At 43.2% G+C, this 16,475-nt stretch overlaps 1 protein-coding gene across 1 annotated transcript in view; it reads left to right on the forward strand.

The window, feature by feature from the left end:
* The window catches only part of Cog5 (component of oligomeric golgi complex 5), a 277,239-nt gene that overhangs the window by 193,932 nt on the left and 66,832 nt on the right, over positions 1 to 16,475 (forward strand). The window contains exon 12 of the mRNA XM_005076235.4: positions 13,933 to 14,137. Coding sequence (XP_005076292.1) covers positions 13,933 to 14,137 — 205 coding nt within the window. The remainder of the gene's footprint in view (positions 1 to 13,932; positions 14,138 to 16,475) is intronic.

The following is a 16,475-nucleotide window of genomic DNA, read 5'->3' on the forward strand; positions in this document are numbered from 1 at the left end:
CCAGTGTTCAATGTAATGTGTCAATTTAAATTCCTCTGTGTGTGTGTGTGTGTGTGTGTGTGTGTGCGCGCGCGTGTGTGTTTCATTTTTCCATACTACTTTAATTCATGGCATTTTTACTGTTGTTTTCATTCAATCACATTTTTATTTAATTTTAATATATTTATAGATTATTTTTATAGCTTTTCCATGTGCACATTCACCATCTGCATTCTCTTTGATGGGGTATATGTTAGTTCTCTGAGAACTGTCAGGCTTATTGGTTCATGAGATTTATTTGTCTGTTCTGATGTATTTGGGTGGACTCTTCATCTCTGGAGTCTATCTGTGTATGTGTAGGCGGACAGGACTGTGGAATTGTCAGGATTTATTTGTATACATCTTTTCCCTCTCTGCTGCCGTCTGAGTTTGTACGGGCTAATGAGGTTGACATGGGGCAATGCAGTTTTAGTATGTTTCAGTCTAGCTTTACCTTTATCCTCTTAGAAATTCTTCTCCTGGAATTTCAGTTAGGAAGACTGACGGTTTTTGTCTCCTTAGCCCCAAAATACTGAAGTAGATCTGAATCAACTCTTCATTGGTTCTTCCCCCTTGTGAGACCTTTCTAGTTATAATGCAAGATTCAAGAAAAACACCTAGAAACCAGACATTGAAATATTTCAAGGTGTTAGGCGTAACATTTAGAGGGACTCTTTTATATTCCTTTCTACTTCCCCATTAAACTACTTCACTTGTAAGTACATTTTATCTCTGTTTATCCTCGTGAAATATGCTTAGATGACAGGAAGAACTGCTCTTAAATCCTGTGAAGTCTTCAAGTTATGATATTATTACTGTTGTTACGTTATATTATTGTGTGTGCTATGGGTTAGACACCAGTGACCAGTTCTAGTAATATTGTAGAGAATTGGAATTTCTCTTCCATAAAGTTTTTATTTATGTGTCTGTGTGGGTGTATCCGTCTGTGTGTGTCTATGTGTGTGTGTGTGTCTGTGAGTCTGTATGTGTGTGTCTGTGTGTCTCTATGTATGTGTGTTTGTGTTTCTCTGTGTGTGTGTCTGTATGCGTGTGTGTCTGTGTCTGTGCCTGTGTGGTTCTATGTGCACCAAGTGTAAGCATGAACTCCTGGAGGTCAGAAAAGGGTGTCAGGTCTCCTAGATCTGGAGTTACAGTTTTGAGCTGCCATGTGAGTGCTGGGAACTGAATGCATGTCCTCTGCAAGAACAGCAAGTGTTCTTTTTAAAAAGCTTTTTTTTCTGTTTAAATTTTTAGTGTTTTAGAACTTCATGCATAAGTGCTGTATTTACGTTTTCACTCTTCCCTCTATCCTATCCAGCTCCTTCTTTGTGCTTCCCATTCCCTCTCAAATTCTTGCGCTCTTTTTTATTAGTTACACATATATGTATATATGCTAAGCACACACACAACCTACTGAGTTCAACATTGTTCATGAGTACAGTAGGGATTGGATAATATATTGGTGAGTTTTGCTCTTGAGAAAACAGATTCTCCTCTCAGCAGCCATTGACTGCCTGCTGTTTTCATATTAAGGTAGACACTTGTGAAATTTGCTTCATCTGAGTTGGCATGTCGATGCAGGTCTTTTTACACAACTTGTTACTGACATTTCCTTGCCATGTCTAGAAGATACCATCCAGCAGCAGTTATCCAGGTCCTCTGCCTCTGACACTCCTGTCTCCTGTTCCTCAGTTTCCCCTGAGTTTTAGGTGTGTGGTTGTGTTGTAGATGTAACAGCTGGGACTTGGCACCTCATGGTGGTTTATCTTTTGCATGCTAACCAGTTGTGAATCTCTGTAATAGTGCCTGTCGCTTGTAGAAAGAGGCTGCTTTGATGATGGGGAGAGCTACTGTCCCGCGCCACAGTCTCGCCAGCAAGAACGACACAGGACACTCGGATCCTTCTGCAGTAAAGCTTTAATGCATCTTGAGAGATAGATGATCAGCTTCTGAGAGGGAGACCCCAAGCTAAGAAACCCAGCCCCTTATATAAGCCTAGGAGCTCCGAGTGAGACGTGTAGAGCCGGGATTGGTGGTTTGCTCATCACCCCAGATGACGCCACGGGAGAGGCAGAGCTTAAACGGTGAACTCCAACTGACAACGGATGTCAGTGCCATCTTCTAATGGCGATAGCGATAGCGAGGGCGGCTCCTCACATCTCCCCCTATTCATTTATTTTTGAAGCCATAGGACACCCACAACTTTGGAGTGGAGATAGAGGTCAAATCCCCATGTGCAAATTTGGAACATGTACAAAGCTCCTCTCCAGGGTTTTATCCCCAGAGGGAGCCCTGACCAGTCCTGATGTGGTTTTTCTGGGGGAAGGAGATCATGACATAGAACCTTCATGCAAGATGACTTATCTCCCAGGAGAAAGTCGTTATACCGCAGACCTCTCCTGTGCAGTGCTTAGCCTTACAACTCCTTGGGCTGCTGAAGCCTACCCACTCTATCCCGTGCAATGAGACTAGCCTCGTGGGGTGCAAGAGCTGGGAGGCCAGCGACCTATTGCTTTAACATGGTTAACCAAATGTCAGGGGAGGCTCCGTGTTCTAAGGCAGCAAGTGCTTGTGCCACCACCACTTTGCCTCTTTTTGTTTGGGCTCTGAGCTTACACACCATCCAAAGCATCAACACTATTCCACAGCAGAGAACTAGGCTAAATGATCCCACCCCCACCCATTCCTTAAAATAAGAAAATGCAGATGAAATCCAGGAGGAGAGGCCTTCCATCAGAGAAAGATCCAGACGCGTCGAATTCACTTGCAGGATCGCCACTCTCAACTCACGGAGTGTCTGCTCAAACTCAAAAGTCCAATTCTGTAATAAATGTTGAGACAGAGCTTTTGACAGGTTAGCTGCTCTTGTAAAATTATCATATTGTACTGAAGTGACACAAAGGCCAGGCAACTTTTGTTCACATCCCAATTGGGCCATCTGCCACAATATATCCAATTGTTCCTGAACCAAATTAATCTGTTGGTTTACCAACATCATGCCTCCTTGTATCTGAGAATTGGCAGTGGCCTGTTTATCTAGGGCCATGGTCATAGTGGCCGATAGTTCATTAATGGTTTGAGTTGTCTGCACAGTGGCGGAAAGTGCAAGGGCCGAGGCGGTAACCGAAGCAGTAACCGCGGCGGTGGCTATCAGGCGCACAATAATAGCAGAGATCCCAAAAATCTCGCTTTTCCCTAAACAAACTCAAACTACTTGGCGCCTCAACAGGAACTGGAACAAATCGAGGCATGCGCATTACCAAAGCAAAAGGGTGCTTAATAGCATCCCAGCATAATGCATAAAAACAATTCTAAGCAGAGCAATTTATTTATTTCTGATTCTTACCTAAGGTATCATTACTCACAACCCAAATAAAGGGCAGCCAAACACAAGTTGGAGCAGCTGAATAATTAGTTCTCTTAAAAGTGGTATACTTAACATTGGAGGAGGACCAATCAGATGATCCAGAGCTCTGTCCCTCACTCAGACTGTTGCCTAATGCCCCTTTCCAATCAAAAGTAATCTGTCCAGCAATCATTGCCATAGGAGAAAGATCAGTACAGCTTCCATTAATTCAAAAGGATTAGCATTAGATCTTTCTGGATCCATATGAATAAAATTATCCTTTAATGAAGAAATCACAGTAAAGCACAAGCTTCCTACCAATGACAAGGTTCTCTCATCCTGAAAACTCTGTATCTGAGGATCCAAAGGCAAAAAGGCAAGCCCCAACTCTCTATTAGTTGTGAAAAATCTAGGGAACACCTGGGCATTATGCATCACTGGCATCAGTACGGCGAAGGTAGACATGATGGCCCACCGTAACTCTCCCATCATACTAGGAACCATCATCCCGAGTAGGAGAGTCTTCATCACCCACTTGGCCTCCATCCTTCTTATTCTGGAGTTGTGAAGGAGCTCTTCGAGTGAGTCTTTCAGGGATCCACAGGGGGTTTTCTTCCTCCTGTGGAAAAACACACACAGCTCCCCTGGATCTTATAAGTATAGGATCCGGGCCTTTCCAGAGATCAGTCAAGACATCTTTCCATTTTACCATTTCTTTTGGCCTATCAGGCTCTAAACTGTGGCGATTGGCCGCAGTGTGGCCTTGGGCATCAGAGTTCAAGAAATTAAGGGTAAAAAGTGCCATGGATACAGCAACTCTTGGTACTGAGGGTAGAACATCCTCAATACTCCCCTTTGTTTAATCAGATATGATTTGAGTGTACGATGGGCACGTTCCACAATGCCCTGTCCTTGAGGGTTATAAGGTAGGCCAGTTAGATGGGTAACATCCATTTGCCGACAAAACTGTCGGAATTTTTGAGAGGTATATGCTGGTCCATTGTCTGTTTTTAAAATTCTGGGTTTTCCCCAAGCACTCCAGGCCTCAAGGCAATGTTGAATCACATATGAGGCCTTTTCCCCTGTTAGGGGTGTGGCGAACATTACGCCAGAACAGGTGTCAACAGAAACATGAACATATTGAAGCCTTCCAAAAGAGGGAATATGAGTAACATCCATCTGCCACATCTGCAATGGTCTAATGCCACGTGGGTTTATTCCCACGTTGGGGAGTAGGTAAGAATTCGCAGCAATTCTGGCATTGAGTAACAATTTCCCTAGCCTCTTTCCTGGATAGAGCAAAACGACGGCGCAAGGTCTCAGCCGTCACATGAAAGCGCTGATGGAATTCTTTTGCTGCTTGTGCGTGGGTAGACAAGGCAGCGGCCACCAGCTTTGTAGCCTTGTCCGCTAAGTCATTCCCTAAGGACATGGGACCTGTTAGTCCAGAATGTGCTCGGACATGGGTAATGAAAACAGGAAATCTCCTATTTAACAAGGCAGCTTGTATCTTCTGAAAGATGTTAGCAACTCTGCTGGAGGATCTTATTATTCCAGCTATCTCAAGGAGATTAACTGCATTAACCACATACAAGGAATCTGATACAATATTGAGGGGTCCTGGAAAAGCCTCAAGAACCTCCAGTACTATCAGACATTCTACAACTTGAGGTGAAGTTTCATTATATTGTTTAGATATAACCCTATCCTTGACCACATAAGCTCCCATACCAGTTTTTGATCCATCAGTGTACACCACAGTCCCATCTGGGAGTGGGTCTTTAGCTGTCACTTGTGGAAACACTATAGCCTGGTTTAGGGCAAACTGTAAAATTGGATGCTTTGGAAAATGATTATCAATTTGTCCTGAAAAGGAAGTAACTAAAACTGCCCAATCACTAGATGTGGCTGCCAAGGTCTGAACTTGTGCAGCAGTATAAGGCACAATCAAGGAATCAGGATCCCTGCCAAAATGCGTAACAGCTGCTTTTATTCCGCGAAGCACGAGCTGTGCAACAGTATCAGGGTACCAGTCAATAATCTTAGCGGGGGAAGCATTTGGATGAATCCAAAGTAATGGTCCATGTTGCCACAGGACTGCAGTTGGCAATTGAGCTGTCTTAAAAACACACAGATTAAAAGGTAGTGACTCCTCAATACGTTGTAATTGTGCTTCCTGTAAGGCCTCTTCCATCATCTGTAAGGCTCGGTGGGCGGCAGGGGTAAATTTTCTGGGTGAGGAGATATGAGGCTCACCCTCCAGGAGATGGAAGAGGGGTTTTAGATCAGCAGATGGAATTTTTAAAAAGGGCCTCAACCAATTTATATCTCCCAGAAGTTTCTGAAAATCATTTAATGTTTGTAAGTGGTCTTTGCGAATTTCTATTTTCTGAGGAACTATATTTTTGGGAGTAATCATTGAGCCCAAAAAGAGGCCTGTATCTGCAATTTGAACCTTTTCTGAGGCAATCTCTAATCCCCACTGTTTTAATTCAGCCACCAGCATGGGAAAAGCCTTTTGTAAAACATCTAACTCTTTGTGACAAATAAGAATATCGTCCATATAATGGATCATGATTAAAGATGTAAATTGCTTTCTAATTGGCTCCAAAGCCTCCTGCACATACAGCTGACATATTGTTGGGCTATTGGCCATGCCTTGCGGCAGTACCTTCCACTGAAATCTCTTGTCTGGTACCATATGATTAAGAGAAGGGATGGTGAAGGCAAACCTTGGTCTATCCCATGGGTAAAGTAGAATAGAGAAGAAACAATCCTTAATATCTATAATAATAAGCTTCCAATCTTGAGGAAGTGCAGAAAGCAAAGGAAGGCCTCTTTGAACAGGGCCAAAAAGATGCATCTGATTGTTAATGGCCCACAGGTCGTGGAGTAATCTCCACTTCCCAGATTTCTTCTTAATAACAAAAATTGGTGTATTCCATGGGGAGGTAGAAGGCTCTAGATGCCCCAGCCGTTCCTGTTCTTGCACTAATCTTGTGACAGCCTCTAATTTTTCAGAGGATAGAGGCCATTGAGAGACCCATAACGGCTCCTCTGTTTTCCACGGTATGGGTCGTGAAGCCTCAACGGCCCCTAAATAAAACCCAGTCCTTTTCTACTCCGATTTCCGTGTTGCGTAATGGGTTTTATTCTGCCTTGTTCTTGCCTACCCAAGCCTCTACCCTTTGTATACCCCATCTTTGCCATAATGGCTGATGCCTGGGGGGGAGTATTCATTAGTTAGGGTCATGCCCATGGTTTGTAACACATCCCGTCCCCATAAATTTACAGGGAGTGGCAACACATAGGGGGTAAAACATCCCCGTTTGCCCTCAGCGTTCCGCCAGGTTAAGGCTGAGGCACTGATGGCAGGAAAGGACTGGTATCCAAGACCTTGTAGAGAATGAGATGAAACAACAATGGGCCAAGACTTCGGCCACCAATGGAGTGAAATAATGTATCCATTATCCCTTCAAATTCTTTTCCATTAATTAACAATTTTATTGTAGGTCTCTCATTTAGGGGTATAGCCAGATAGGCTGAATCACTTCCAGAAGATCCCATAGCCCTTTTTTGTAAAGTGTAGGTTTCTCCATCCCCGAGGGAGGGCAGCAACACCAGTTGTGCAATTCTATCTCCCTGCTTTATAGAAAATACGCCCCGAGGGCTAGAACAGAGAACTTGAATCTCCTCTTTATGATACGGGTCAACAATCCCAGGATATATAATGAGTCCCTGTAAAGTTAAGGAGCCGCAGCCCAGAATAAGCCCAATGGTGGCAGGGGGCAAAGGTCCAGGGGGAATGGACTGGGACCGGTTGAACATTCATTTGGGGCATGAGTAAGAAGTCGGAGGTGGCACGCAAGTCCATTCCGGGGGTTCCTCGGAAGCCTCTACTTTCTCTTGATTGCTTTTCTGAAATTGGTTCCAATATTTCTGAGGGCCCTGGGACTATGGGCCACATGACCCGTTTTTTGATTGGGGTACCTTGGGTTTTTCAATAGGGGGCAGAAGCCTCCCTTTTATATCCTGGACTGACCTGCATTCGCTAGCCTTATGATAACCTTTACCACAACGACGGCAAAGCTCCAGTTCTCTTGTTCTTTCAGGGGCTTGACAATCTTTCTTAAGGTGCCCCATTTTCCCACAATTAAAACAAGCTTTTCAATTAGATAAATTTCTACGCCTGTGCGTTTGTAAAATGGCGGCAGCTAGTCCTGCAATGGTTAGGGGTCCCCCCCAGCTCCCTGCACACTCTGAGCCAATCTTGTAAACCTTTGCTTTTGCGAGGGGCGATAGCCGCTCGACATTCCTGGGTTGCTTGTTCATAGACAAGTTGCTCAATCAGGGGCATAGCTTGTTCTGAATCACCAAAGATGCGACCGGCGGCCTCGGTCATTCTGGCCACAAAGTCTGAAAATGGCTCTTGGGGTCCTTGGACAATCTTTGTAAGGTGTCCACTGGATTCTCCCCTTTTTTGTGAGGGCCTTCCATGATTTAATAGCAGCGGCCGACACCTGACCATAGACGCCCCAGATGTAGTTGGTTTGATTAAGGGCATGTTGACCCTGACCTGTCAGCATTTCAAATGTCCACTGCCTCTGATTCTCATCTTCAGCCGTGGCATTAACTCTAGCTTGCACCTGGGCTGCATCATACCGGAGAGCCTTCCATTCCATGTATTGTCCCATGTTGGGAAGCACTGCTTTCACTGTCGTCCGCCAGTCAGTGGGAGTCATGGCAAAATTAGCAAGCCTTTCCACCTGTATTGTGGTAAAGTTAGCATTGACCCCATAATTACGAACGGATTCGGCCAATTCTTTGATTTGATTGTAATCTACGGGGGTATGTACTCTTCCGCCTTCCGCATTCTCGAATACTGGAAAAGCCACTTGTATTTTTCTCTGTTCCTCTAAAGGTAAAAAGGAGTCAGTACCAGTATTCAGCTGAAGCTCATACAGTGGAGGCGCCGAGGGGCGTGAGCCCGCCGGATTTATAGGCGGTGGCCTCACATTCATTTTTGTTTTCAGCGGCTGGTGTCTATCAGGGTGATATCTTTCTTCCTCATACCGTGCCGCCGCCTCCTCTAGACCAGCTTCTTCGCTAGAATCCAGAGTGTCAGAATCAGAATTATCTAGCTCCAAGGCTTCTAGCTCTACCGTAGGGTATAGGCTAGATTCTGGCTTTTTCTTTTTCTTAGATTTGTTAGGGGGTGAATGATCACTCCCTTCTTTCTCTCCCCCTTTCTTAACTTCTTGGGGAGGGCCTTTTTCTTAGACATGTCTTTCCTTTTGCGAGCTCCCATTCTCTCACTCCGTTCAGTTTCTGACATGCTATCCTGAACTTCCTCTAAGGTTCCCTGACTTTCTACTATAGCAGGGTGACAGGCCTCATCCTCCAAGCAGTTTTTAACTAGCTTCCAAATGGCTTTGGTACCTAAGCGGAGATCTCCTTCTGCATGCTTCCTGTCTAGTTCTTTACCTAGCTTGTTCCATGAGGCCACAGTGAGGGACCCGGAACAAGCATACCATGGTGCCACTCTATCTACCTCCTTCACAAAATTTTGAAGTGTTCGTGGTGCAATTTTAAGATCTCTTTGTTTTAGCACAGTCTGTAGGGCAGTAACCACTGACTGTGATGACCCCATCGCGCTGACAGCTTATCTAAAAAAACGGCGCTCGACTCCTTTACCAGACTGACAGCACCAGACTGACAGCACCAGCCACGATGAAGAAGAAGGACAAACAGGACTAGCACCAAAGCCTCCACTGACCCGTCCCACGGTGATGACAAACTAAGGCCGGCGATGTTGAAGAGTTCCCGGGTTTCGGCACCAGATGTCCCGCGCCACAGTCTCGCCAGCAAGAACGACACAGGACACTCGGATCCTTCTGCAGTAAAGCTTTAATGCGTCTTGAGAGATAGATGATCAGCTTCTGAGAGGGAGACCCCAAGCTAAGAAACCCAGCCCCTTATATAAGCCTAGGAGCTCCGAGTGAGACGTGTAAAGCCGGGATTGGTGGTTTGCTCATCACCCCAGATGACACCATGGGAGAGGCAGAGCTTAAACGGTGGACTCCAACTGACAATGGATGTCAGCGCCATCTTCTAATGGCGATAGCGATGGCGAGGGCGGCTCCTCACAAGCTACACTTAATCTGTAGGTATAAAGATAGGTATTTAGGATACAGTTAGAAATTATTTTGGTTTAAGGAAAATGGCAATTGTTGACTCTCCTAGTTTTCTGGCCTTTCAAACATGAGTAGTTGGCTAAGTCCACAGTACTAGGTATGAATTTCCCGCCATTGACGGGAACTTTAACCCAGCTCCACAGCTGTTGATTGTCCCCAAGATAAAAGAACCACTGTGTACCATTGGAGGTTGTTGCTGGAACTTTTCTTGTCTTGCCTGGTCCCACAGATGCTTTAGCCCCAGATAAGCACACAAATGTTTATATTAATTATAAAACTGTTGGCTGATAGCCAGGGCTTCTGACCGGCTAGCTCTCTCATAATTATTAACCCATTTCTATAAATATGTATTTCCAAGTGGTTTTGGCTTACTGGAGAATGCTCAGGCCTGGTAGTCCCTTTGCGGCTACATGGCGTTGGTGGCGCCTCTCTTCCAATCTTCCCCTCATCTTCTAGCCCACCTTCTTCCTGCCTCTATTGGCTATTGGCCAAACAGTGTGCCAACAACCAATAAGAGAAACATATATGCAGGAGGCCATCCCCCATTAGGAGATGTCTTGCTGGGCCAGTCCCGGTGGTTGATTTTTTTATGGGCTGTTCAAAGGCAGAGTGCAGCATAGCCAGCAGCATGTCTTGTTGCTGTTCGTTGGTGCCTAGTGCTTCCAGAGCTTCTGTGGACACAGGGACATAGGCTATGCCTCAGGTAAAGAACCAATGACTTGGTGAACCTACTGTCATTGTAGCGAGTCTGCAAACCCTGCCTTCTCTCAGCAGAAGGTGATGCCTGAGCTAGCCAGCCAGACTCTGGAAGAAGAAAATGTGGTAGGAATCCACCATGCCAGGGCCCATGGTGGATTGCCTCTTCATCAGGGGAGAGGAGGAGGGAAACCAAAGAATTTCTTTCTCAGATAATTTCCTTTGGAAACAACTTCACTTGTATAAAATTGGTACACAGGAAACTAAATATTTAAAGCATACAAGTTGGTAAGTTTGAACTTTTTTTTTCTTTTCTGTTTTTGTTGTTGTTTGTTTCTTTTTTAGAGCAGGTTTCTGCTCTGTGTAACAGCCCTGGCTGTCCTGGAACTCACTCTGTGGACAAGGCTGGCTTTAAACTCACAGAGATCCATCTGTCTCTGCCTCCCAAGTCCTGGAATTAAAGGCGTGCACCACCACCATGAGGCTATGTTTTGACTCTTGCATAATCTTGCTAGACTATCACAGCAATAAAAATTAAGCCAAACTTGTAATCCTAGTACTTTGGAGGCTAAGGCAACTGCAAGTTGATGCCAGACTGGACTACACACTGAGTTCCAGGCTAGCCTGAACTGCTTTTTATGACTCCTTCCCACCTCATTTTATTTCCTTCCCCCAGCAAACGCTGATCTGCTTTTCAAGTATGTATGTTTCCATGCCATAGAATTCTGTACAAATTAAATGGTATAGAGTAGAGTATGCATTTTTCTTGTCTGTCCTCTTTCTGGTGTGTGCTTTTATTACTAGGTATTATTATACATATGTATTATTTTGTGTGTATTATAATCTTGTCATGTATTTCACTGTTGATGGCACCTAAAATAAAGGTGCTTTTACTATTTATGTACAAGTCCTTATATGGACATACTGTTCTTTCTCCTGGATACCGTCTATCTGGGAATGTAAAATGGCAGAACTCATACACACACCTTTTTTCTTTGTAACAATGTGTTTGAGAGTTTCATTTTTATATCTTCAACATTTTATATAGGCATTGATTTGGTTTCTTTTTAAAGACATTTGAACAATTTATACAGTTGTGTTCGTTGTAGTTTTAATTTACATTTGGCAATTTATTGAAGATGTTTAGTGTTTTCTAGTCCACAACCCTCTTTGATGGTCCCCTATAAAACAAAGATCCGACTCTGTGTGCTCCAACTGTACATGCTTTGTCAGTTATGTAGGGAATACATTTCCCACTCTGGATTTGGTATAATCTCAGCAGTGCCTATTCAGGAAACAACACATTTGATTTAGATTCTCTGCTTCCTTTCAGTGATTGTGTCTAGAATTTCATATCATGTCTAACCCTCAGAAGGAATGCTTCCTCTGGAAGGTTAACTCCTTTGTGAACTGGTTTCTGTGTAAGGTGCAAAGGTATTAGATCGCAAAGGGTGTGCATAGAAATGCTCAGTTGTTACATTTCCTGCCATGGCCTCACCAGATAACCTTTGCGCGTTTGTCAAAGCTGAGTTCCGTGTTTGTCCATGAGCTTCTGTGTTCTCTGCTGTCCATGTGTGTGCTGCTGTTTGTTCGGGGCCCGGCGCTTTGACTGCCATAGCTCTGCCAGTCTTGCAACCATACGGAGCCAGTCCTCTGACTCATTTCCTCAGAGTTCATTTTGCTATTCCATTTCTGTAGGAGTTTGCAGTCCTTTTCTTCGTTTCTACAAAAGGTCTGCCTTGATTTTTGTGTGCGATTACATTAATGTGCAGATTAACCTAGCCATGACCCACATGTAGCAGCTCATGCGCTGGACTATTTAGGCCTTCTTCAGCTCAGCATTGTTTCCACACTGTCTTCACACTCTGTTTGGGACAGGACGAGGAAGTTCACATATTGAACATCACTGCCAATGTGTTCTTTTAAAACTGCAGTTTCTGTTTGGTTATTGTCAGTGTATAGACATGGATTGTAGTTCACATATTGAACACCACTGCCAATGTATTCTTTTAAAACTGCAGTTTCTGTTTGGTTATTGTTAGTGTATAGACATGGATTGTAGTTCACATATTGAATACCACTGCCAATGTATTATTTTAAAACTGTAGTTTCTGTTTGGTTATTGTTAGTGTATAGACATGGATTGTAGATTGTAGTTCACATATTGAACACCACTGCCAATGTATTCTTTTAAAACTGCAGTTTCTGTTTGGTTATTGTCAGTGTATAGACATGGATTGTAGTTCACGTGTATATAGACATGGATTGTTTGCTCACTGAACTTATATACAGTGACTTAAACTCATATCTGTTAAGTCTCATAGATGATCACACTGCCTTTTATTTGCTGCCTACTCCCCTCCAGTCTGAAAGCCCTGTTTTCCACTTACTGTGCTGACAGTGCTGATTCTGCTGCAGGGTTTCTAGACTCTTCTCTTCTGCTGTGGGCGTGCATTTCAGATTCCAGTTTCCCTTAGAATGGTTATTAGAAGTAATTGTTAGGGTTTTTATTTTTTTACTTTTGAATATTTTTCTTCTATTAAAATATAATATAATTTTTCTTGGAAGTTTGTTAATATGATGAATAATACTGACTGATTCTAAAATGTTAAAGCTAGTGATTAATCCCTGGAATAATTTTCCTCAGTCATACTGCATCCTCTTCAAATGTTGCTGGATTGGATTTGGAAAATTTTTCTTTTTAATGTTTGCACCTACATTCACAAGAAATGTTACTCTTTTAAAAAAAATACATATTTTTATTTTGTGTTCGTTGGTGTTTTGCCTACATGTATGTCTGTGTAAGGGCATCAGATCCCCTGGAGCTGGAGTTACTGACAGTTGTCAGCTGCCATGTGGGTGCTGAGGATTGAACCTGGGTCCCCTGGAAGAATGGTCCGTGCTCACAGTCACTGAGCCTTCTCTCCTGCCCCAAGAAATGCTCTTCTTTTTATTTCCTTCCCTTTAGTGTCTTTGGTTTTGGTATCCAAGCTTTCTAAGAGAATTAGATAGACACTGTTCAAGAGAGAAACCGTAGGCCTGGAGAGGTGGCTCAGCAGCAAAATGCACTGATCGCTCTTCCAGGGAGCTGGGGTGATCCCGCACTCACATGGCACCTCACAGCTGTCCTAACTCCAGTTCCCGAGGACCGGACACCCTCACACAGGCACACACAGGAACAAAATACCAGTGTGCATATATTCAAGTAAATCCTACTCTAAAAAAAAGATTGTTATGTTTGATTTTTCAATGTACCTGTTTTTTTTTGTAATCTAGAGGATATAGTCAACTAAAATTGTGAATTTTTGTCTTTTTTTTTTTCATCTTTTTGGTTTTTTTTAGACAGGGTTTCTCTGTGTCCTGGAACTGTCTCTGTAGACCAGGCTGGCCTCAAACTCAGAGATCCACCTGCCTCTGCTTCCCAACTGCTTTGATTAAAGGCGTGCACCACTACCACTTGGCCAGATTTTGTCTGTTTTTAATGTGGATAACATTCCAGAATAAGTAGTCTTTGTACCAAATGTAATGAATTATCAGCATCATTTTCAAAGTTGTCGTTGGAACATACAGTTAGTTTATTCTTTAGTATTGGTTGTTACATATTCATGTACAAAGCAAATATTGATTTACTTCCTCTTATTTTCTTGTAACTTATCTAATACATATTTTGCTTGGCAGCTTCTATGTTTTTGAAACAGGCATTTGAAGGAGAATACCCTAAACTATTACGTCTTTATAATGACTTATGGAAGCGTCTTCAGCAGTACGGTCAAAATACCCAAGGGAATTTCAGGACAAGTGGGACTGCTGACCTCTGCGTTGACCCCACACACATGGAAGATGACACACAAGACATGTTCATCCTGAAAAGGCCAGATTATGAGTATGTTTGAGTTAATGCGAATGAGTAGACTATTGGCATTTTAGTTATTTTATTTTCTATTTTTCCTTATAAATTAGAAATTGAGAATATAATAAGCTTCTAAGTCTTTGAAATGAATTTCTGGTGTATTTTGTACAACTTGTACTGCAAACATTAAATTGACCTGTGGCTGAGCATGGTGTCTTCTGCCAGCATGGGTTTTAAGTTTAACACTATGCTAGGTAATGAGAAGCTGGGTGATAAGGAAGTGCAGTCTTTGTCTTTGAGGTGATCTGGTGTGTGCTGAAAGTGCCAGGGAAATGAATCTTGTGCTGGGATAGTTCTCAGGCAGTGTTTTATGAGTTACCAAGTACAGTCAAATTTCCCAGATAATCCCTTCAGTCACCACAAAGCACGTTTTTAACCGTCTTGAAGAGCTACATTGGAAACCAGTATTATTGTGTCTGAATTCTACAAAAACTGATATGGATTTCACATTTCTCTGTAAGTGCCAGATTAAGTGATTAACGTTCCTCCAGTTCTGCAGTCCTGTTTATTTTCCCAGTCCTGACTAAGGTAGCGGTGAATTCTTGTCTCTTACTTAGTAAGAAAAAACAGTAGGGAAGTTCCTGGTAATGCTAGCTGCTTGTTTGTCTTTTAGCATTTTCCCTAAGATAGCGATTGTATCTGCTTGTACTGACTAATGAAGTACATAGCCAGGTTAGACTGTTTGAGACCAGATTGTCCTCAGTAGCTGTTTCATGATAAAAGGCAGATTAGCTAAAACACAGCTCAAGAGGAGACATTTAATAACACATTAACAAGGAGTTGACATGAAACACTGTGCACAGTATCAGTCTATTTGACATAGCTTTATTTTCAGTCCATGCATATGCACTCAGAAAGGACTGGAAGAAGCAGGAATGGTGAGTGATACTGCATCTCCAGAGAATAGAGCTCTGTTTGTGCTGTGTGCCTTTTGCTAGTCAAGATGTCTGTGTGGTCAAGAAGCAAGAGAGAGCACAAAAGGCTTTATTTCCATGTCTCTGTCCGTGAGTAGGTGGCGCCAGTGCTTTTGGGATCTGGGCAAGCACCAACAGCAAAGACCCCCTGGAGGAGAGCATGTTGGAGGGAAGCAGTCCACCTCATAGTGACCAGGAAGCAAAGCGAGCGAAGGGGTGGGAGAAAGATGCAGTGACCTACTCCTTCCCCGGGGCCACCACCAGCGTTCTGCCCTTTCCCTGGGTGATCCAGCCATGTGATGGAGCCATCAGGGTTCAACCATCTGTTAGTCAGAGCCCCAAAAAGTTCATGCAGCTTCCAAAAGCCAGTTGTGGCAGCTAGGCTCCCAATGCATGAGTCTGTGAGGGACATCTCATATTCTAATCATAACAATAGAATTCAAAGTGTGGAAAGAGGTGCCTTGCCGGGTGGTGGTGGCATACACCTTTAATCCCAGCACGCGGGAGACAGAGACAGGTGGATCTCTGTGAGACTGAGGCATTGAGGCCAGCCTGGTCTACAGAGCAAGAGCAAGTTCTAGGACAGCCAGAAATACATAGAGAAGCCCTGTCTCATAAACAAGAAGAGGTGCATTGTTTGTTAATTTGACTTTAAAAAGGAGTTTAATAGCCATTTAATACAGAATGAGTGGTCATTGACAGATGGTGCTCAAACAATTAATAGTCATATGCAAAAAAATGAAGTTGCAAAAGTGAATTAAAGGTGGATCAAAGACCTAAGTGTACAGCATCAGGGTTAAACGATGACTTAGCAGTTGTGAGCACTTGTTGCTCACAGAAGACCCAAGTTCAGTTCACAGTACCCACATGGTGGTGGCTCATAACCATTCGTAACTCCAGTTCCAGGGGATCTTAATCTTATATCTCAAGTCTATGGGTGCCAGCCATACACATGGAATATACATACATAAATACATACATACATACATACACACACATATATTTGTGTGTGGTTGTGCAAACATACAAAATAGATCCTTAAAAATGTTAATGTGTAGTGTAAACTTACTGTTACAGGAGAACATAAGGGCATATATCTTCATGATTTAAGATATGGTAAAAAGCTGGGCAGTGACGGTACGTGTATTTAATCCAAGCACTAGGGAAGCAGAGGCAGGTGGATCTCTGTGATTTCAACACTGGCTGAATCTAAAAAGTGAGTTCCAGGACAGCCAGGGCTGTTACACTAAGAAACCCTGTTGGAAAAAAAAAAAGAAAAAACTTGATTTTTAGACATGATATGTAAAGTGCAAGCAGTGAAAGAATGTATTGTATTTATATGTATATGTACACACAGACACACGTATACTGACTCAGAAGTAAAATTTTGAGTGCAT

Source organism: Mesocricetus auratus, unplaced genomic scaffold, assembly GCF_017639785.1.
Source record: "Mesocricetus auratus isolate SY011 unplaced genomic scaffold, BCM_Maur_2.0 Super-Scaffold_15014, whole genome shotgun sequence".
NCBI lineage: Eukaryota > Metazoa > Chordata > Mammalia > Rodentia > Cricetidae > Mesocricetus > Mesocricetus auratus.